We start from the raw sequence: 20,808 nt of genomic DNA, 5'->3' as shown, positions 1-20,808 counted from the left end.
TATGTGCAGCTTTCTCTATGTCAATTATACTTCACTACAGGCATTCTTTTGCTTGCTTTTTTTTTTTTTTTTTTTTAAAAAGACCCATACTCAGTCGGTTAGGAAACAATCAGTGCACGTGGGTGGCCACTGTGGGAAGAATGTACATTTCTGAGTGACCCGTTCTGGGTGACCCATTCTCTTTTCCACTGAGCCTGTATGAAAAGATAAAACTTACCATGAAGAGTTTCGGGGTGAACTAGAATAGAAGATGCAAGATGAGCCACTCTCCTGAAATATGAAGGCACAGGGCACTGAAGACAGAGGCCTGCCTTTTAAACTCCATACCCAGACTATCAGATAACTGAAACTGTTCACTTAAGTGGTCTAGCTGTACCACTTCAGAACTATGAGGCAGAGAAAGGAAGTGAACACAAACACTAATTAAATTTTAAAAATTTATTTTTCTTTTCTTTTTCTTTTCTGTTGCTGATTTGTTCTTGAGATGGCTACAACACCAGACAGAACAGTGCCCTCGTATGTAATGCCTGTATGGGGCTTCAACTCCTTTACATTACAACCTGCTTTGGGCTTCCTGCTCCTACCTCATCCCCATGAAGTCAAATAAGTTCCACATTTTTTAGTAAAATACAGTTCAGCCCTATAAACGCTTTTTTCCATATTCCCACCCTCTTCTTTTCTCATGTCTATGGGTAAAACATTAACTAAAAACAAACAAAAAAACAAAACAAAACAAAAATAAACTAAAACTTAGAATATACACTTATAACCCACTCACCCCAATTTTGGCTCTTTTCTTCATGGCTGATGATAACCCAATGTGGATTGGAAGTGGAGTTAGTGAGTTGGGATATACATGAATTTGGCCCTGGCAGGTCCTAGAATCACCAATGTGACCATGATATAAAATAGAAAAGGCTCTTTGCTTACTGCTCTCTGTCCTAACAACTCTATAAAGGTGGTAAGCAATGGTTGGGGAGGATGGAAAAAAAATTTCTATTCACTTTCATTAAAAGAGAAGGGGAAATGAGAAAGAAGGGATGGGAGAGAGAAAAAGCAGACAAAACAATAAAAAAACCTTAAGAGATGACCCTGACCCTTTTTTTCCAATTGCAGCTATATAATTCATTCAAATTCCCATTTTCCCCAAGTAACCGTTTTTGTTTCACAGAAAGTTTGTACCTTTATTTTTCTGTATATGCACATGCGTAGTAGCATGTGTGTAGGTACATGTATGTATGTGTGAGTGTCATATGCTACCAGGAGGATGTTTCAGTTCTGGTTTCAGTTTAGTTTTCCTTTTTTATTTCCTTAAAAATTATTTTTCCTTTTAGAAACAAGTTCACCAGGAAACCAGCTCCCCTCCCACCTTGCAAGACAGGCTGCAGCCATCTTTTTAGAAACGGTGCTGACTTTCCCTCACATCCCCAAACAGGAACTCCTCAGGATGGCCTCAGAGGGCTGGAGTCTCTCCCTGTCTGGTGGAACGCCTGGTGGCGGTAAAGGCCCCTCTGCCACAATGGAGGTTTCTGATTGTGGGACACAGTCTGGTTTTTATTTTCTTCTTGTCTTCTAATTAAAAAAGACATTCCTACAAAAGAGAGAAGATAGTCAATACTTGTGGTCCAGGAGATAGCGAGCATTTTATAAAGTTAAGGCAGAAGTTTCTACACTTGCTGAGGTACCTCATTTTGGCCTGTCATAAGAACTCAGTAAAAAAAAAAAAAAAAAAAGGGGCTGAAACCGGTTTGGCTCGTCGGCTTGGGGACTGAAAGGTCCCGGGTTCGATTCCGGTCAGGGGCATGTACCTTGGTTGCGGGCATATCCCCAGTAGGGGGTGTGCAAGAGGCAGCTGATCGATGACTCTCTCTCATTGATGTTTCTAGCTCTCTATCTCTCAACCCTTCCTCTCTGTACAAAATCAATAAAATATATTAAAAAAAAAAAAAAAAAAAAAAAAAGGAAGTTGAAGGGGAGGGGAGGGTGGGGGGTGAGGAGAGGGTAAAGGTGAGCCAGTAGGTCCAGGATACCAACTCCAAAACAACCAGAAATCTCCACTTCAGTCTATTAAATATAATATTTCATGTAAGATTAATTAATTAATTAATTTTACTGATTTGAGGGATAGAAACATCAATAATGAGAGAGATTCATTGATTGGCTGCCTCTTGCACACCTGCTACTGAGGATCGAGCTTACAACCCAGGCATATGCCCTGACTGGGAATCAAACCGTGACCTCCTAGTTCATGGGTTGATGCCAGGCTAAGAGTTTATTTTAAAAGGCTTTGTCTGATAAAATAAATTTAAAAAACAATGATTTGGACTCCCTAGAAATATTACTGTAAAAGTATTAAGTAGAGTGGTTAAAAGTAAGGACTCTGGCACCCAAATGTCTATATTTGAATTGTGGCCTTATCAATTACTGACTTGACATCTTGCAACTTCAATTTCCTCATTTGTAAAATGGGAATAATAACAGTAACTAACCCAGGGAACTGTATGAGAATTATCTATACAGTTCATACATACAGCCCTAGCCGGTTTGGCTGAGTGGATAGAGTGCTGGCCCTTAGACTGAAGGGTTCTGGGTCGATTTTGGTCAAGGACACACACTTGGTTGTAGGCTTGATCTCTGGGCCCTGGTTGATGTGCAACCAACTGATGTGCTTCTCTCACATCGATGTTTCTCTCTCTGTGTTACCTCTCCACTCTCCCGCCCCTCTACTCTATGAATTCAATGGAAAAATATCTTGGGTGAGGATTAACAACAACAAAACAGAACAAAAAAACAATACATACAATGCACTTAGAATAGTACTATATACATAGTAAGGGTTCCATGAATGTTAGCTGTGAACATTCACAGCTGTACAAGCAATGCATATCAATGTTAGCTTTTATAGATACTGCAAAACCTAAGAATCACAAAATGATATCACTACTCCTTAAAGAACCAAAGCATAGAAATTATTTCTGGTGTGGTGAGGCATTGTAGAACGGCACCTTTACCTACTAATGCATTTAATCACAAGCCCTCAGCGAGTGCTGCACATGCATGGAGGACCAACTCCTGGAAGAATAAATTCTGCTTAAGATGTCAAAGAATGGGTTGAGAGGAGTTGCCTTTCTTCTCTCAGTCAAGAAACTGGCACCTACTTCCCACTACCCCATCGTTTCTCTCCTCAGCTCAACTTCTTGATTTGATTCAGTATCAAGAGCCAGAGAGAAAACTGATGATCAGGAGCACGACAGAGATAGCAGATCTCCTGCCTCAATCAAAACCTAGCATTTCAGTATTCAAATTGTTAAAATGATAATAACAGGCAACTTTGCTCATTAAATCTGAAAGGTCAGGTTTAGGAGTAGTACCATTTATCATGGTAAAGTTTAGGTCAGCAGTGTTTTCGTCAAAGTAGCCAGATTAAAAAAAGACTGGTTTGTTAGCTATACACATTTACAATCCTAGAAGTGTCTGTGATGAGAAGAGGGGAGGAACATTTTTTTGATATATTCTGCAACAATCACTTTCTTATTGGGGGTGAAATGGCATCCAAAGCAGCTGACAATTATCTGGCTACCTTGGCCCAGGGAAATTAGGGGCCTGCATTTCCCAGCTGCCCAGAAGTGTTAAATTGTTAGGTCTTCCCTGACTCTAGCTAGTATTAGTCCACAGTTGGGCAATAAAACCCATGTCCAGCCCTGGCCAGTGTGGGCCAGTTGGTTGGAGAGCCATCACGTACACCAAAGGGTCAGGGCTTGATTTCTGGTCAGAGCGCACACCCAGGTTGCAGGTTCAATCTCTAGTCGGGGTGTGTGCAGGAGGCAGCTGATCCATGTTTTTTCCTCACATCGATGTCTGTCTGTCTCTCCCTTTCTTTCTCTCTAAAATCCATAAAAACGTATCCTCAGGAGAGGATTCAAACAAACAAACCACCTATGTCCACCCCAAGCACTCCTGACAGCCAGAGAAAACCGGGGAACTATATTCCACTCACCTGGGTGACAGGCACAGTGCAGGAGTGTAAACTATCGAAACAACCTGGTGAAATCTCGCAAGGCCCAGCAAACTTGTTTACATTCCTCAGCGCTAGAAAAGAAAAGGCAGGTTAGTCCCTGACTGATGACAAAGATATAATACTCTGAAAAGCTGCAACATTGACTCTGCTTTCAATCTTTCTGTAACTCAAGTGTAGATATTCAATACTGTAAATGAGAATAATCATAAGGCACGGGCTCTGGAGAAAAAGTGCCTCCGTTTGAGTCTTGGCTCCACTGTGTCCGTAGGCAAGTTACCAAACTGCCTCAGTTTCTTCATCTATTATCTGCCTCATAATGCTTTGAGAATTAAATCAGTTCATAATTACAAAGTGCTTAGGATAGTAGAGCAGTGAACAAAATAGTATTCAACAACTGTAGGCTGCCTACAACAACACTTGGTTAAAGCCCTTAAAATAAAAACAAACAAACAAACAAACACCCAAAGTAATAAAAAGCAAGCATATTTATTTAAGGCCAGTTATCTCAATTCTACAAGCTGAGCTAACTCAAATACCCTGGCTTCCTCATTCTCTCCCAAAGGCAGATTTTGTTTACAAAGCCCACTCCAGCAACTAAGAGTCTATCAGTCATCGATTTTCTAGTTGAACAGGCTGCTCAGGGTTTTCCTCATATGGGAGGAGAAAGCAGGCCCTCAGACAAGCACTGAGATGCTGAGGTGGTATGAATAGCCCAATATCACCAGACCCTGTATTTTCTTTTCTTTTTTGTTAATCCTCACCTGAGGATATTTTTCCCACTGATTTTTTTTTTTTTCCCAAGAGAAAGAGAGAGAAAGAGAGAGAGAAAGAGAAAGAGAGAGAGAGTAGAAGGGAGGGGGAGAGACCAAGAGAAACACTGATATATGAGAGAGACACTGCCATCCTTGCGCCTGCAAATAAAGTGTAATCAAACCCGGAACCCTTCAGTCTGGGGATTGATGCTCCATCCACTGAGCCAAATTGAATTTTTAAAAGGCCTCCTTTGTCCAAATGGTGGGAAAGGAAGTGCTTCCAATATGCTCACCCTTCCATGGCCCTCTTCTTGGTTTAGAAAAACTCAGAGAGGATTCAATGTGAGAAGAAAGCTCCTTCTCAGAATGGTCAAAGATCAGGGAGGAAACTGCTAACAGTGCTCCAAAGGAAAAGGAGAAATGAGAGCTATCTCCTCAAGTGCCCACATCTGGATTTTTCACCTATTTTAAAGCCTGAAACATCATTAAGAACCTTGATTTAGACTAGAGGACTTGATTCAACAGAATATACTAGCAACTTTCTTTTAGTCTCTCCACCCTAAAAATGGAAATGAGGATGTTCTTCTGGTTTTATCATAATTTTGCCTTTTGCTCTTTGTACATTTAACATGCTTCAATAAGGGCATGGGCATAACATTTCTCAGTCTATTTCCAAATCAATATTGATTTTGATTTTTAAGGAAGCAGCCAGGTGAATGAGTGTCCATATCACTCATGTTCCCAATGAAGGAGCTAGATACATAACCAAGAGAAGCCACTGTGGTGTGCTGTAAGGGACTAAGAAAACAGGAAATAGTTAAACTGCTGGAGACTCAAGAATCTTGTTATCCTGATGTCTTACATGTTTTAAATTCTATCCTTCTTTAACCAGAAATCTTGGTTTAATCTGGAAGAAAAATGGTAACTCCATCCTTAGCCTCTTTAGTGATGCATAAGAAAAAGTAACCAAATTCAAGTCCAGGAGAACTATGGTTGGATAAGGTGAAAGGAGGGACAGGCCGTAGTGTCTCAACTCAGCTCAGTTTCTACTCCCAATCCTGTCAGCAACTGCTTTGGCATTAAGAGCTTCAGCCAAATTTTTAACTTAAGTGTCCTTGGTGTTTAAGCTAAAAAAAAAAAAAAAAAAAAAAGGGGGGGGGGGGGGGGACACTTGAAAACTTCCTAAAAGCTAGACTATTTTGTTTTTTTAGTTTAAAAATCAATCAATCTATCTATCTATCTATCTCTATCTGCCCACCCATCCATTTGAAGCTGCCACTATTTTCTAGGTCTTATTTTCTGGCATCTAGTCCCACAATCCCAATTTGTCCACCATACTTTGATTAAGTACCATCTGAAAAACAGGCTTGGACTTGCTGAAATGACACTGAACCAGTTTACCTTCCCAGCTAGGATGGCAAACAAAGCAGCATGTTGAGGCAGGAGTTCTAGGACCTTAAACCAAAAGGGAGACTGAGTCATGCATGGAATAGAAGGTTCAAGGGCAACATGCATACTAAAGACAGGGAATTAGTGAGAGGAGGTGAGCAATCTCAAACCCTTTCTCTTCACCTCAACATTACCTCTTCTGTTCATTTCCCACTATTATGTCCCAGCCTACTATAAGAGAGCTGCAAAACTTGTTTAGCAATGAGAGATCAAGTAGGCCAGGCTGGTAGTGGACTTTTTCCCCCATATCACAGGGCAAAGATCACAGATCTTTTTGCTCACAGCATTGCATTATTTGGGTCCCTTTTCCTTGTCCCAGGATTTTAATTAAATTAGAGAAGGTCCATAACTTCATTTCAGACTTACTCTTAACTGTTATATGTTAGCCCACATGAAGGAATATGGACTTTGTGGAGACTTATTCCAGAATGTGTGGGTGGTTGTCTTAGAGCTAGCAGAAAACATGCTTCAGCTAGTTTTGTAAATACATAATGACCATCTGGCAGATGATTTTCCATGGAGAAAGTTAACATTCACGGATCACCTACTATGTGCCCGATCTTATGATTTCCACTTGGTATCCCATTATAACCCTACCTTTTTAAAAAATATATATATTTTATTGATTTTTTATAAAGAGGAAGAGAGAGGGATAGAGAGCTAGAAACATTGATGAGAGAAAAATCGATCAGCTGCCTCCTGCATACCTCCTGCTGGGGATATGTCCTTGACCAGAATCGAACCTGGGTCCTTTCAGTCCGCAGGCCGATGCTCTATCCACTGAGCCAAATTGGTTTGGGCTATAACCCTACTTTTGTTAAAACATATTTTTATTGATTTCAGAGAGGAAGGGAGCGGGAGAAAGAGATATAAATATCAATGATGAGAGTGAATCATTGACCAGCTGGCTAACCTCCTACATACCCCCTCTACTGAGGATCAAGCCTGCAACCTGGGCTTGTGCCCTTGATCAGAATTGAACCCAGGACCCTTCAGTTTGCAGGCTGATGCTCTATCTACCGAGCCAAACTGGCTATGGCTACTAACCCTATTTTAAAAGATAAATATGCTGAAGTTCAAACTAACAGAAAAAAAAAAGAAAAGAAAAAAAGAAACAACAACAAAGTAACAGCCAGTAAATGGCAAGATTCAAACCAACATCTGTGACTCTAAGCCCCAGGTTCCCAGTTGCTCTAATCCGAGTCAATATCATCCTGCCCTTCTATGACCAACTAGATGGAACAGAGCAAAACAAAAGTAGAGAAAAGCAAATAATTATATTTTTGCCCATGAGACAGCCTGTAGGTAGAATACTACTTCTACTGGGAGAATTCATAATAAAAAGAAACAATTTTATAAGGTCATCCCAGTCAATACTAGTATAGGCCTCCTTGGTAGAGGGGAAGTCCCATTTCTGGCAAACTGTGGCATGAAGGCAGGCAGTCACATGCTACTTCCCAGTCATGCATGCCACTTGATCTATGGCCAAACGTCAGTTACTTCTGGGGCATGAAGTTAAGCCACAGGTAAACTAAAAATAACACTCAAGGTTTGGAATTTTAACTTTAACAAAATTATTGGAGATACCCTGGGACATGAGAAAGTAAACCATTTTGAAAAATGACACTAAGACTTCCAAACAAGCCTGGCCAAAGTGGTACATTAACCTATGTACTGGGAGGTCATGGTTTGATTCCCTGTCAGAGCACATGCCGGGTTGCAGGCTCAATCCCCTGTAGGAGGCATGTAGGAGGCAGCTGATCAATGATTCTCTCTCATCACTGATGTTTCTATACCCCCACCTCCATGTAAAAAAATAAATAAAAAATTAAAAAAAAATAAAAGACTTCAGGTCAAGATAGCAGTGTAGGTAAATGTGGTACTCTAATCCTCCTACATTCACATCAAAATTACAACTCAACTACAGATAAACCATCATTCTGAACTGCCTGAAATCTAGCTGAATGGAAGTCCAGATTTAAAGCCACACTGAGACTGGTAGGAGGAGTGAAAACTCAGAACTGGCTGGACCCACACCTATGTTTCTTTCACTATTATCAACACTCATTCTTGGATCTAGAAATTGTCCCACAACTGAATGAATATAAGCCACTGCCTAAAATTTAGTCAAAATTCTAGACTCTAGACACAAAAAGGAATATCCAGGCAAGGTAATACACAGTTATAACATCCAATTTAAGTTGCTGTCATTAATATTAACAAGGACCATAAAAGTTTCATAACCTTTGATTCAGTGATTTTAATGAAAATGGTCAAAAGAAGAAAAGGCTAGACATACCATATTATCTATAATACTGAAAACAACAACAAAAACAAGATCAAATGTCTACTAAGAGAGGTACTGTAAGGAAATCAAGCAATACTTGGTATAGATATAAAATAGTGATTAGAAAGACTATGTAGCTATATAAAATCCTATCTAATAAAGTGGTAATATGCAAGTTGACCATTACTCCAACACATAAGATGAGCACTTCCAAGTGGACACAAGATGGCCAGCAGGGCAGGGCAGTTGTGGGCAATCAGGCCAGCAGGGAAGGGCAGTTGGGACAAGCCTGAAAGGGAGGGCAGTTGGGGGATCCAGGCCTGCAGGGGAGGGCAGATGGGGGGAACCAGGCCTGCAGGAGAGGGCAGTTAGGGATGACCAGGTTGGCAGGGAGGGCAATTAGGGGCAATTGGGCCAGCAGGGGAACAGTTAGGCATCAATCAGGCTGGCAGGGGAGTGGTTAAGGGTGATCAGACTGGCAGGCAGAAGCAGTTAGGGGCAATCAGGCAGGTGAGTGGTTGGGAGGCAGCAGTCCTGGATGGTGAGAGGGACATCCCTCAAAGGGTCCCAGATTAGAGAGGGTTCAGGCTGGACTGAGGGATACTCCCCCCTAACCCCGTGCATGAATTTCATGCACCGGACCTCTAGTGTTTATTACGTTCATACCGTGTTTCCCCGAAAATAAGACCTACTTACAGGTTTCCTTCTGAGTGAAATATAAAGCATCCCCCCAAAAATACCCCCCCCCCCCCAGGCTAAACATGAGAGATTTGGTCCACTGATTCTGAAAGAAATGGAGTCACAAGAAATTCACCAGGAAATTCAGGAATTGGATTGTTATGATGATGTTTCAGAAGATGATGACATGATTGTCATTGAATAAATGAGTAAATTCTTGATTCTGTAGGATTCACAATTTGTCTGGTTTGTGTTGACAACTACTGTACTACCGTACCGTATACAGGTAATAAATTTCCTTTATTTTCATTTAACAATAAATGTGTACTGTATTCTTCTTCATGGAAAAATAAGACATCCCCTGAAAATAAGACCTAGCGCATCTTTGGGAGCAAAACTTAATATAAGACACTGTCTTATTTTCGGGGAAACAGGGTAGTAAAAAAACCCACTTATGTATACCTAACATTTTAAGTGAGCTGTAAGCAAGTGGTTCATGGGCCTGCATTGCAGAGAAAATTTTGTTTTAGATATGGCGAAATTTTTCTAATTTATTGCATTCTACATCACTCTATGTTTTTGTTTTGTTTTTTAATATATTTTATTGATTTTTTTACAGAGAAGAAGGGAGAGAGATAGAGAGCTAGAAACATCGATGAGAGAGAATCATCGACCAGCTGCCTCTTGCACACCCCCCACCGGGGATGTGCCCACAACCAATGTACATGCCCTTGACAGGAATCGAACCTGGGACCTTTTTAGTCCACAGACCGACGCTCTACTGCTGAGCCAAACCGGTTTCGGCACATCACTCTATGTTTTACAATCAATGCTTCACCTATTCAGACACCTGCATTCTTGACCCCTGAATATGAATCAGAATTGAGAACTTAAAAAAGAAAAAAACAGTTCTCCTGCAGGATAGTGTGCTGCTCAGTGCATTTTTCTTTTGAAAGATATAATGCTTTCACTTACTTATTAAGTTCTTATAACAGTTAATATATGTACAATAAAACTGACACACACATATACTACATGGTGATATTTTCCCCAAGACTGGCTTCCCATGCCAATCTGCAATTTAAGACTATATGGACACTAAAAATAAAAAGGCACATAAAAAGCATATTCTTTGGCAGATGTGTAACTAAAATGGTACAAGAAACAAAGATCTATTTTTCTAAACACCTCAGCTGCAGTTCATACTCCTTTAAAAACACATACCCCCAGCATCACTCACCTAGTGACTTGTTTGTGGAAATCTGTTAGTTGTTTGTGTGTCACTGTGACAGCTCCCACAGTTGTTTCCTTTGGCAAACCTTTCAAGGAATTCTCTAACCATCGACAAAAAGTCTGTACCAAGAAGAATAAGAGTTTTTAAAGGAGGCAGGGCTTACTCAACTGGGACTCTATATGTAATAACAAAAACCTGCATGTTTTCCTTAGTAACATTAGTGCCTTGGGACTTGAAAGCAAGGAAAAGAATTAACAAAAGCACTATTTTTAGGTCATCCAAAGCTCAGGGGGTTGGAATCAGACACAAAGACATGCGTAGACTTCCCTTCAAAGGGGTAGGAGACATCATTTAAGAAATGATGTCTCCTTGAGAGGAAAATCTCTTCTGGATGAGGCTATTGCTCTGTTCCTGTCATTAAACTTATACAGTATTTTAAAAATTAAATAGCTGCCAGAAAACTTTTGTGTATAAAGATCAAAGAAAGGGTAGGGACAAAAAGTATACTAAGTAAACATGTGAAAATATAAATGTAATACAAATTCATATATTTCAGGATTTTAAGGTCATCTCTCTCAAAAGTCATGTCAATAATGTCCTTTGTGATATCCGCCCTTCTTTGGGTTAGAAAGTTCTTTCCTTGTTCACTCTAGTTGCTATTTAGAAGAATTTATTTAGACCTAAACAAGGTATCTTTATACCTTGCATATGCACAAAAACTGCTTGTCCTCAGCCCCCTTGCTTACTTCCTCTTCAAACTAAAAATCCAAATTCTAGAGACTTCCTCTGGATTCTTATTTCCAGGCGAATTGTTCTTCTTTGAGTCAGTTCTAATTTTTCTTCATGTTTTTTTTTTTTTTTTAAAGTAGAATATATACTTTGGTTATAGTTTCCAGCTAATTTCTTATATTATATGTTTTCCCATTACGTTAATTTATGGTAACAGACCAGAGAAAAGTAAATTCTACAAAACAAATGCTTAAAAGCACTGCATGGCGCACTCTCCCTCCTGGGAGCATGCTGTTCCTTCCCCCTCTCCCTCCCTCTTCTTCCCCCACGTGCATTACCTTTCCTTTTCCCTCTCCTAAGCTCCAAGGGCCCTTTAGCCTCTATAACTTGTTTCCTGAGCCTATTTCTTCCATGACTCACTTCTACCTGTGAGATTTTCTAAATAAATTTTCTCTTATAGTTTGATTTTTTTTTTTTTTTTTTTTTTTTTACGTATCATTGAATTTTTTATTATTTTTACCCACATTTTAAAGGTTTTTTAAGAAGACCTTTTTTAAGGTATAATTCACATGCATACCACATACAATTTACCTATTTAAAGTGTATGACTCAGTGGGTTTTGGTATAATCACAGAGTTGTACAACCATCACTACAGTCGATTTTAGTGCATTTTTATCACCCAACCTCTAAAACCAGTTGCCAACCGGTGGTCCGCGAGTTCCGAAAAGTTAGCGACCGCAGCTTTAAAACACATGCCCAGTAACAGTCACTTCCCCCGGGCCCACCCCCACCCAGGCCAGCACCAGTCACCACTAGACCACTTGGTGTCTGAGTTTGCCTCTTCTCAACAGTTCAAAACCAAGGATGCTGTTCCGCTCATGGCCAAATTGGATAGAATTTAACAAAAAGGATTTTAAATTCTATTTCTCCCCTTGTAATCCAGAATCAATAATATATTCTTTTTTTTTTTTTTTTTTTTTTCTTTTTTTTTTTTATTTTCAAATCAATCTTTATTGTTCATATTATTACAAAGGTTCCTCATTTCTTCCCCCCTCCACCAGGTTCCCACCCCACCCTCCGCCCCCTCCCCATCCCCCATTGTCCTCATCCATAGGTGCACAGTTTATGTTCAGTCTCTTCCTCCCTCCCTTTCCCCGATAGTAAATCCCTTTTCAGATAGTAAATCTGTTACTTAGCATTATCTCATATCAATAATACCTCCACATGCCCAATGATACACTTCACACAAAAGACATTTCCAAATAGGTCAACCAGCCTCATCCAGGCCCCACCCAAGGCACTTACAGATCAACACCCCAGCGCTATACTAACTCAACACATCCAGATCTAAGCCTTCATCACTTGATTCAGCAGACCCTCAAGTTCCCGCAAAAGTTTTCAGCCATGTCTGAGAGGCAGCCGTGGGCAGGTACAGGCGAGGAGCGAGCTGTTTCGGGCCTGGCTGCTCCGGGCCTGGCCTCTGTTGCTCTGGTTCGTTCCACAACCAGCTGCTCCGGGTCTGGTCACTGCCGCTCCCGACCTAGTTGCTCTGGACTTGGCTGTTGCTGCTACAGGCCTGGCCGCACCCGACCCGGCTGCTCTGGGACCGGTTGCTCCGGTCCCGGCCGCTCCGGGCCTGGCCGCTCCCAGCCTGGCAGCCATTGCTCCTGGCCTGGCCGCACCAGACCCGGCTGCTCCGGGCCTGGCCGCTCCCAGCCTGGCAGCCGCTGCTCCTGGGCTGGCCGCACCAGACCCGGCTGCTCCGGGCCTGGCCGCTCCCAGCCTGGCAGCCGCTGCTCCTGGCCTGGCCGCACCAGACCCGGCTGCTCCGGGCCTGGCCGCTCCCAGCCTGGCAGCTGTTGCTCCGGGCCTGGCCGTACAAGACCTGGCTGCTCCGGGCCTGGCCGCTCCCAGCCTGGCAGTCGCTGCTCCGGGCCTGGCCGCACCAGACCCGGCTGCTCCGGGCCTGGACGCTCCCAGCCTGGCAGCTGCTGCTCCGGGCCTGGCCGCTCCCAGCCTGGCAGCCGCTGCTCCTGGCCTGGCCGCACCAGACCCGGCTGCTCCGGGCCTGGCCGCTCCCAGCCTGGCAGCTGTTGCTCCGGGCCTGGCCGTACAAGACCCGGCTGCTCCGGGCCTGGCTGCTCCCAGCCTGGCCGCCGCTGCTCCGGGCCTGGCCGCACCAGACCCGGCTGCTCCGGGCCTGGCCGCTCCCAGCCTGGCAGCCGCTGCTCCGGGCCTGGCCGCACCAGACCCGGCTGCTCCGGGCCTGGCCGCTCCCAGCCTGGCAGCCACTGCTCCTGGCCTGGCCGCACCAGACCCGGCTGCTCCGGGCCTGGCCGCTCCAAGCCTGGCAGCCGCTGCTCCTGGCCTGGCCGCACCAGACCCGGCTGCTCCGGGCCTGGCCGCTCCCAGCCTGGCAGCTGCTGCTCCGGGCCTGGCCGCTCCCAGCCTGGCAGCCGCTGCTCCGGGCCTGGCCGCACCAGACCCGGCTGCTCCGGGCCTGGCCGCTCCCAGCCTGGCAGCCGCTGCTCCGGGCCTGGCCGCTCCCAGCCTGGCAGCCGCTGCTCCGGGCCTGGCCACACCAGACCCGGCTGCTCCGGACCTGGCTGCTCCCAGCCTGGCAGCTGCTGCTCCGGGCCTGGCCGCTCCTAGCCTGGCAGCCGCTGCTCCAGGCCTGGCCACACCAGACCCAGCTGCTCCGGACCTGGCTGCTCCCAGCCTGGCCGCCGCTGCTCCGGGCCTGGCCGCACCCGACCCGGCTGCTCCGAGCCTGGCCGCTCCCAGCCTGGATTCTTCGTGGTTGTCTACTGCTGTTCTGGGCCTGGCTGCTCCCAACCCAGCTGCTCTGGGCCGGGCTTCTCCGGGCCCAGCCACTCCGTGTCTGGGTGTTCCTGGACTGGCCACCCTGGGCTTGGCCGCCTCTGCCTCAGGCCTGGCTGCCACTGCCCCAGGTCTGGCTGCTCCAGTGCTGGCCGTTGATGCTCTTGTTCTGGCTGCTGCTGTTCTGGGGCCTGGCCACTGCTGCTCCGGGCCCAGCTGCCACTGCCTTGTGCCTGGCCACTCTAGGCCTGGTTGCCGCTGTTCCAACATTCTGTCCCTTTTTTCTCTTCTTTTTTTTTTCTTTTTTTAAAAAAAAACAACAAAACGCATTTATGTTGCAATGTTGGCTGGTGCGTTGAGTTCTGACTTAGTCTTTGATTTTTCAAGATCTTCTTTGTATTCTTTCTTAAGTAATTTTACTATCATTTGCTCTCACTTGATTTCTTCACATTGAGAACTTCTTTGGTTTCTTCCTCCTTGTCCTGGGAGCTCAGCAGGTTGGCCTGTGGCACCCCTTTGTTCTCCGCGGGCTCCGGCGCTGCTCCAGCCTGTTGCCGGGGTCGGCGCCGCCCAGGAAGCAGCCCCCGTCCTTGGCTCCGATGCCGGCGCTCAGCAGTCGAAGGCTCAGGGGCACCCCCCCCACTGGGGGCCCTGTCGCCCGGCTCCTTGCTGGCGCCCAGCTGGCCGGTGTCCGGCAGGGGCTCCTGCTCCTCGTGGCGTTCCTCCAGTCTGGAGCTTTCTTTCTCCCTCCCACTAGGGGAGTCCAGGATCAGAGTCAACAGACTGTCCTCTGCGCACAGTGTGCGTGGCTCCGGGGGCTCGGCCTTTCGCCGCGCTCCCAGGACTCTACCTCACAGCCCCGTCTCCCCCTGCCCGAGCCTGGGTCCCCAGGGACTGGCCCAGACCTGGAGTTCGGGGAGGTCTGGACTGAGGCTCAGAGCTGCCGCCGGAGGCTTTGTTTCTTCCGGCTAGGGTAATCCAGCATCAGAGTCAACATTCAGTCCTCTGCGCGCCATGTGCGCGCGACTCCGGGGGCCCCGCATTTCGCCGTCCCCCGGGATTGTCTCCCCCTGCCGGAGCCTGGGTCCCCAGGGTCTGGCACATAACTTGGGGCTCAGCGCTGCCGGTTCGGGGGTTCAGCCCAGGCTGGGGGTTCTATTTCCTTCCTGCTAGGGAACGCCAGGCAGCACCCAGCCCTCTCCTCCTCTCCGGCTGCGACCTCTCCGCGCGCGCGTGCGTGCGAGCGCGCAGCATGTCTCCGTACCTTAGGCTTTTTTTCAGCTCCTCTGATTTTCCTTCTGGTTTTCTCCCTCCTTCCTATTGTAGAGTTTTCAGTCAGTCGACTACCTGTAGCTCTGGGCAATGTCCACTCTACATTTTAGTTGTATTCCTTTGAAATTGTTGTGAGCTGCTGCGGCTAGGTGTATACCCGAGCAGCCATCTTGGATCCTCCCTTCTCTTATAGTTTGAATCTTGGCACTGAATCCTTTCTTAGCCAGAACCCAAGTACCAAAGTTGTTGAACTGAGGTCTGGTTTGACTCCACCAGTTATTTGTTTGTTTGTTTTTTAAATATATTTTATTGATTTTTTAGAGAGGAAAGGAGAGTTAGAAACATCGATCAGCTGCCTCCTGCACACCCCCCACTGGTGATGTGCCTGCAATCAAGGTACATGCCTTTGACTGGAATCGAACCTGGGACCTTTCAGTCCGCAGGCTGACGCTGTATCCACTGAGCCAAACCAGTTTCGGCACTCCACCAGTTTTTAACACCTTTTCATTGTTGCCAACAATATCATCATCAATGAGAATGTGATGAGGCCCTTAGCATCTGTACCATTGAACTAGATTATAGAGGAAACAAGTGCAGTAAACCCTCATGTACAGGAAACTCAAAACTACTTGCAGGAAGCTTGTAACCATACTCACACCAATCAGAATCAAGACTAAAAACAAAAAAGTTTAATAATCTTCCTTGGACCCTTGTTGGCCTCTGGACCCCTGCTGGTGTCCAGATGTCTGTGGTTGTTAATCACCTCTTGCCTCTCCCATTTACCCTTCACTTGACATAAATGAAGCCTGAATTCTGTACTTTCTTAAGATGGATTTGAGACACCCCTAAAACTTCCCATCTTCTTGGTTGGTACCTTCACCATCAATAAACCTTTCCTTATTCCAAAAAAATACTGCATAATTTTTCAAATGTTGCCCTCAAGGAAGACAACACTCTACTCAAGCAAAAAAAAGCCCTAACTACCAATACTGGTTTGGCTCAATGGATAGAGTGTCAGCCTGCGGACCGAAAGGTCCCGGGTTCAATTCCGGTCAAGGGCATGTACCTTGGTTGTGGGCACATCCCCAGTAAGGGGTGTGCAAGAGACAGCTGATCAATGATTCTCTCTCATCGATGTTTCTAACTCTCTATCCTTCTCTCTTCCTCTCTGTAAAAACTCAATAAAATATATTTAAAAAAAAAAAAAAAAAAAAAGAAAGCCCTAACTGGTTTGGCTCAGTGGATAGAGTGTCATCCTGCAGACTGAAGGGTCCCAGATTCGATTCCAATCAAGGACATGTCAGGGCTGTGGGCTTGGCTTCCAGTAGGGGGCATGCAGGAGGCAGCAGATCAATGATTCTCTTTTATCATTGACTGGAGCACCGGTGTATCATTGACTTTGTGCATGGGTGAGGTCCCTTGGCCTGGCAGGTGATCGGGACCACAGAAAGTTGGCTGGCAATAGGGACCAATCAGGGCCGGCCGGCCAGGGGAGGGACTGACGGAGGTTGGCCGGCCACAGGACGTTGGCTGTGGGAGCACTGACCACTGGGAACAGCTCCTGCGTTGAGCCCACTAAGACAATATATACTAATCACTGAATTTTGGAGATGAACACACCAGACCAGCAGAACTTCTGGCTCAGTAGATATTAAAGTCTAACAGTAAAAGTGCAGTTTCTTTTGTGAAACTGCTGAAATTGAGGCTAAGAACTGCCATTGATAACATAAAGCAAAAAACAATGTTAACATATACATGTACTTCAAAGTTATAAGTATCTGGATCTTTCTCGTCTGGTAGACAGCTCACTTTAACTAGGTCCAACTGCTTTTATATTAAATATCAAAAATTATAAATCCTATTTAAAAAATAAATTACAGGACATGATATACTTTGTCACTATGTTCAAAACTTTCATGCAGCACACATAACCTGATTTATGATCATGTGGTCTACTACTGAAATTTCTTGGGCATTACTGAGCAGCCTAAAAAAATTTCCATGCTCAGGTGATAAAAAACTTGGTTGAAGAAAATAGGAAGCAAATAAATGCAATAAGGAAACAAATCAAGTATATATTGTGGGCTAGTTTTACAATATACCTATATGCCTCCAAATGCTCTGACAAGTTTTATTACCAGGGAACCATACATGCTATCTAGGGAGAATGAAGTTAATTAACACTTTTTAAATAATCTGTAACACTATACAAGGCATACATGGGCATTTCCTACAAATGAACACATTTCTCACTGATGGCCACAGAGCTGAATTCAATACTTACTATTCACTTATGGTAATTTATAAGCCATACAACAGTGACAAAAATATGCTTTCAATAACCCAGTGATGAATCAATGGCCTCATGTGACCTCCTTTGTCTAACAATTAAACTTAGCAATATGCCTAAATTAGGTTCCATGAATGTTCACCAGGGCTGCTTTCAAAGGTATAGCTGGCCCAAAGGAACCAAAGTTTAGGCCAGGGAGAAATGGGCCCCTTAGGAAAATAATCTTACCGGCCTGTCAACCTGCATGATCTCCCAGAGCACTTCGGCCACATCTGGTAAGGTGTAGGGAGGGAGACAAAAGCAGCAGGTGTGGAGCAGCTGGCTTACAAGCTGCTGTCCCAGCTGATTCATCACCTGTCCAATCAATTCTTTCCGTAATTCAAAGTCCTCTTCATGCTGTAAAAAAACCAGAGCAATGGATAAGCTCTAATTTCAACTTTCCAAAGACCAAGTACTCTTTCCCTTTTAATCTAGCACAGCATTATCAATGGGTGAGCTGTAATAATTTTTAAAACATGCAAAATCTAACTATTTAGTCAGGGGCCCAGGCCTCTTTTTGTAAAAAAAAAAAAAAAAAAAAAAAAAAAAGACAACAGCCAATAGAATAGCCATCCAGTGTGAATCAATCAAAATCATGCCTTTTTTAAATTTCTCAGACTGGCAAAAAAAAAAAAAAAAAAAAAAAAAAAAAAGTGTCTGTGTATATATATATTTTGGTGTGCTGCAGAATTTTAGTAATTAGTTTATGTGTGCCATGAGATGAAAAAGGTAAAAATTGCTGATCTAGTAATTTCTCTTTCCCAGGAAAGAAAATATATATATTATATAGCAGGAGGATTCACAAAGCCCACCAAATGTTTCATCATAAAGAAAACATTGAGTTTAGTATCAAAGAAATGGACATGGGTTTCAGCTAAAATTAACCCTTAGATTTTTCATGAAAAGAATACAGAAGAGACACAATGGTTAAAGATTAAGGCTAGCTATTTTCTTAAATTTTTTTTTGTGTGAAAAATAACAAAGTATTCTGATTTCCTTTTTGAAAACCAACTGAGACGATCCAAAATGGTGGTGGAGTAAGTGGAAGCTACACTGTCACTCCCCCAGGACCAAACTGGAAATGCAACTAAAACACAGAAAACCCACACTGAAAAATCAACTAAAGACTAGCTGGAGAGACACCTGATAACCAAGAATAGAAAGTGGAGACTGCATAAAGATTGGTAGGAAATGGGGAGGACCAAAAGAGCTGGCCAGATCCTACAGACAGCAGCTGAGTTCTGAGAAATATCTCAGTTGTGGGGGTTTCCCACTGACAACTCTGAGGTCTAAACCCCAAGCTAGGTCTAAAACAACAAAATTGAAAAAGGTACCCACATAACAACTGTATATGAAAAGCAGCAGGGTTCTGTCTGACAGTGAAATAACTGGGATTGCAGGAACCCTCTTAAAGGACCAACACACAAACTTTAGTATGCAACCCTCACCGTGGGCAGAGGAAGGGCAGATTAGAATGAATTGGTGTGAGCAGAAGCCAGGATTGGGGGCTTTGGAGTTGGAAATAGGGAGCAGCCCCCACTGGCTTCCTGCTGAGGAGGAAAGCATTCTCCGTGGACCTTTGCTATCAGGTAGTTTTTGCCTGGGGGGAAGGCAGTTGCCCCACCCTACTGGAAGACCTCCTGCTCCATACTGTGTTTGATAGCCTGAGGCTAATCAAGTCTGAGTGTCAATAGGAATGCAGGCAGAGGCGGGTTTCTGGAGGCTTTGAGACTTTGTCTGATCTAATTCCAGACCTGGGACTAGGAAAAGCAGAACCTGGTGCACACCTTGGTCCTTTCCAAAGGTACCCAGCCCCAGCAGGGGGAGCCACAAACTGTGGATTGCTGATAGCTCCAAACCAGATACTCAGGTATCTGACATTGTCCTACCCTAGAGATTGAGAGTTGTAGTAGATCTACCTAATACACAGACACAAACCCATCAGGCAGCCAAAATGGGGAGACAAAAAAAATAAGCTCCAAATGAGAGATTAAGAGAGTTCTCCGGAAGAACTAAATGAAATGGAGATAAGACATTTATGAGACACAGAGTTCAGAATAATGATGGCAAAGATGCTCAAGACTATGAGAAAAGATACATGACATAGCACTTGTAAAGAACAGACTGGAAGGAATATAAAGCAGATTAGGGGAAGCCAAGGATTGGATCAGTGAATTAGAAGACAGGGTAGGGGGAAAAAAAAAAAATCACTCAATCAGAGGACCAAAAAGAAAAAAAAAGAAAGAAAAAAACCCCAAAATACCAGGACAGTTTAAGGGAGCTCTGGAACAATAAGAAATGTAACAATATTTTCATAATAGGAGGGCCAGAAGGGGAATAAAGTGAGGAAGGGATAGAGAATGTGTTTGAAAAAATAATGATAAAATAGTTCCTTAACCAGGTGAAGGGAAAAGTCACACAAGTTCAGGGGCCACAGAGAGTTTCAATCTCAAGCAAGAAGAACCCAAACAGGCCCAAGCCCAGACACATCATAATTAAAATGCCAAAAATTAAAGACAGAGAATCTTAATGGCAGAAAGAGAAAAGCAAACTGTTACCTACAAAGGAACTCCCATAAGGCTGACACCTGATTTCTCATCAGAAACTCTATAGGCCAGAAGGAAATGGTATAAAGTACTCAAGGTAATGGAAATAAAGGATCTAAAATCAGATTACTATATCCAGCAAGACTATCATTCAAAATAGATAGTGAAATAAAGAGTTTCCCAGATTTAAAAAAAAAAAAAAAAAGGCTAAAGAAGTACATCACCACTAAGCCAGCATTATAAGACAGATACCCCTAAGGAAATGAGGAAGCAATATGAGAAGATAATGAGCTGCAAAGTAGAAAAGTTACAATGTTTATACTTACATCATTGGCTACCCCTGTGTGGATGAGGTCTCGTAGGAACCTCATGACACTACAGTTGGCATCCCGGTGGTCCAGGGTAGTAGAGGCAATGGCCCACTGTAAGATAGGGATGACCACCTGGCTCCTCAGCAAGGTAACAGGGCTACGCTGAATAAACCTGGTGTGGAAAGACATGCCGGTGTAAATGACAGGAAAAGGCTATAAAGGCAGCCAGGAGAAAAGACAGAACTATGGAGAAAGTAAAAAGATCAGTGGTTGCTAGGGTTTGAAGAGGAGAAAGGGACAAATAGGTGGAGCACAGGGGATTTTTAGGATAGTAAAACTATTCTGTACAAATACTATAATGATGGATGCATGTCATTATACA

The 20,808-nt window shown here is 44.0% G+C and overlaps 1 protein-coding gene across 1 annotated transcript in view; it reads right to left on the bottom strand.

Moving 5' to 3' along the window:
* Nucleotides 1-423: 423 nt before the first annotated feature.
* The window catches only part of TNPO3 (transportin 3), a 90,127-nt gene continuing 69,742 nt past the window's right edge, over nucleotides 424-20,808 (bottom strand). Inside the window, exons 19-23 of the mRNA XM_084897633.1 lie at nucleotides 20,442-20,598; nucleotides 17,759-17,926; nucleotides 10,425-10,537; nucleotides 3,998-4,089; nucleotides 424-1,591 (exon numbers count right to left, since the gene is read on the bottom strand). Coding sequence (XP_084753759.1) covers nucleotides 4,029-4,089; nucleotides 10,425-10,537; nucleotides 17,759-17,926; nucleotides 20,442-20,598 — 499 coding nt within the window. The 3' untranslated portion in view covers nucleotides 424-1,591; nucleotides 3,998-4,028. The remainder of the gene's footprint in view (nucleotides 1,592-3,997; nucleotides 4,090-10,424; nucleotides 10,538-17,758; nucleotides 17,927-20,441; nucleotides 20,599-20,808) is intronic.

This window comes from Pipistrellus hanaki, assembly GCF_964339955.1.
Source record: "Pipistrellus hanaki genome assembly, chromosome: 10".
Classification (NCBI taxonomy): Eukaryota; Metazoa; Chordata; class Mammalia; order Chiroptera; family Vespertilionidae; genus Pipistrellus; species Pipistrellus hanaki.
The sequence above is the reverse complement of the archived record's forward strand: the minus strand, read 5'-3'. Positions and strand labels throughout refer to the sequence as shown.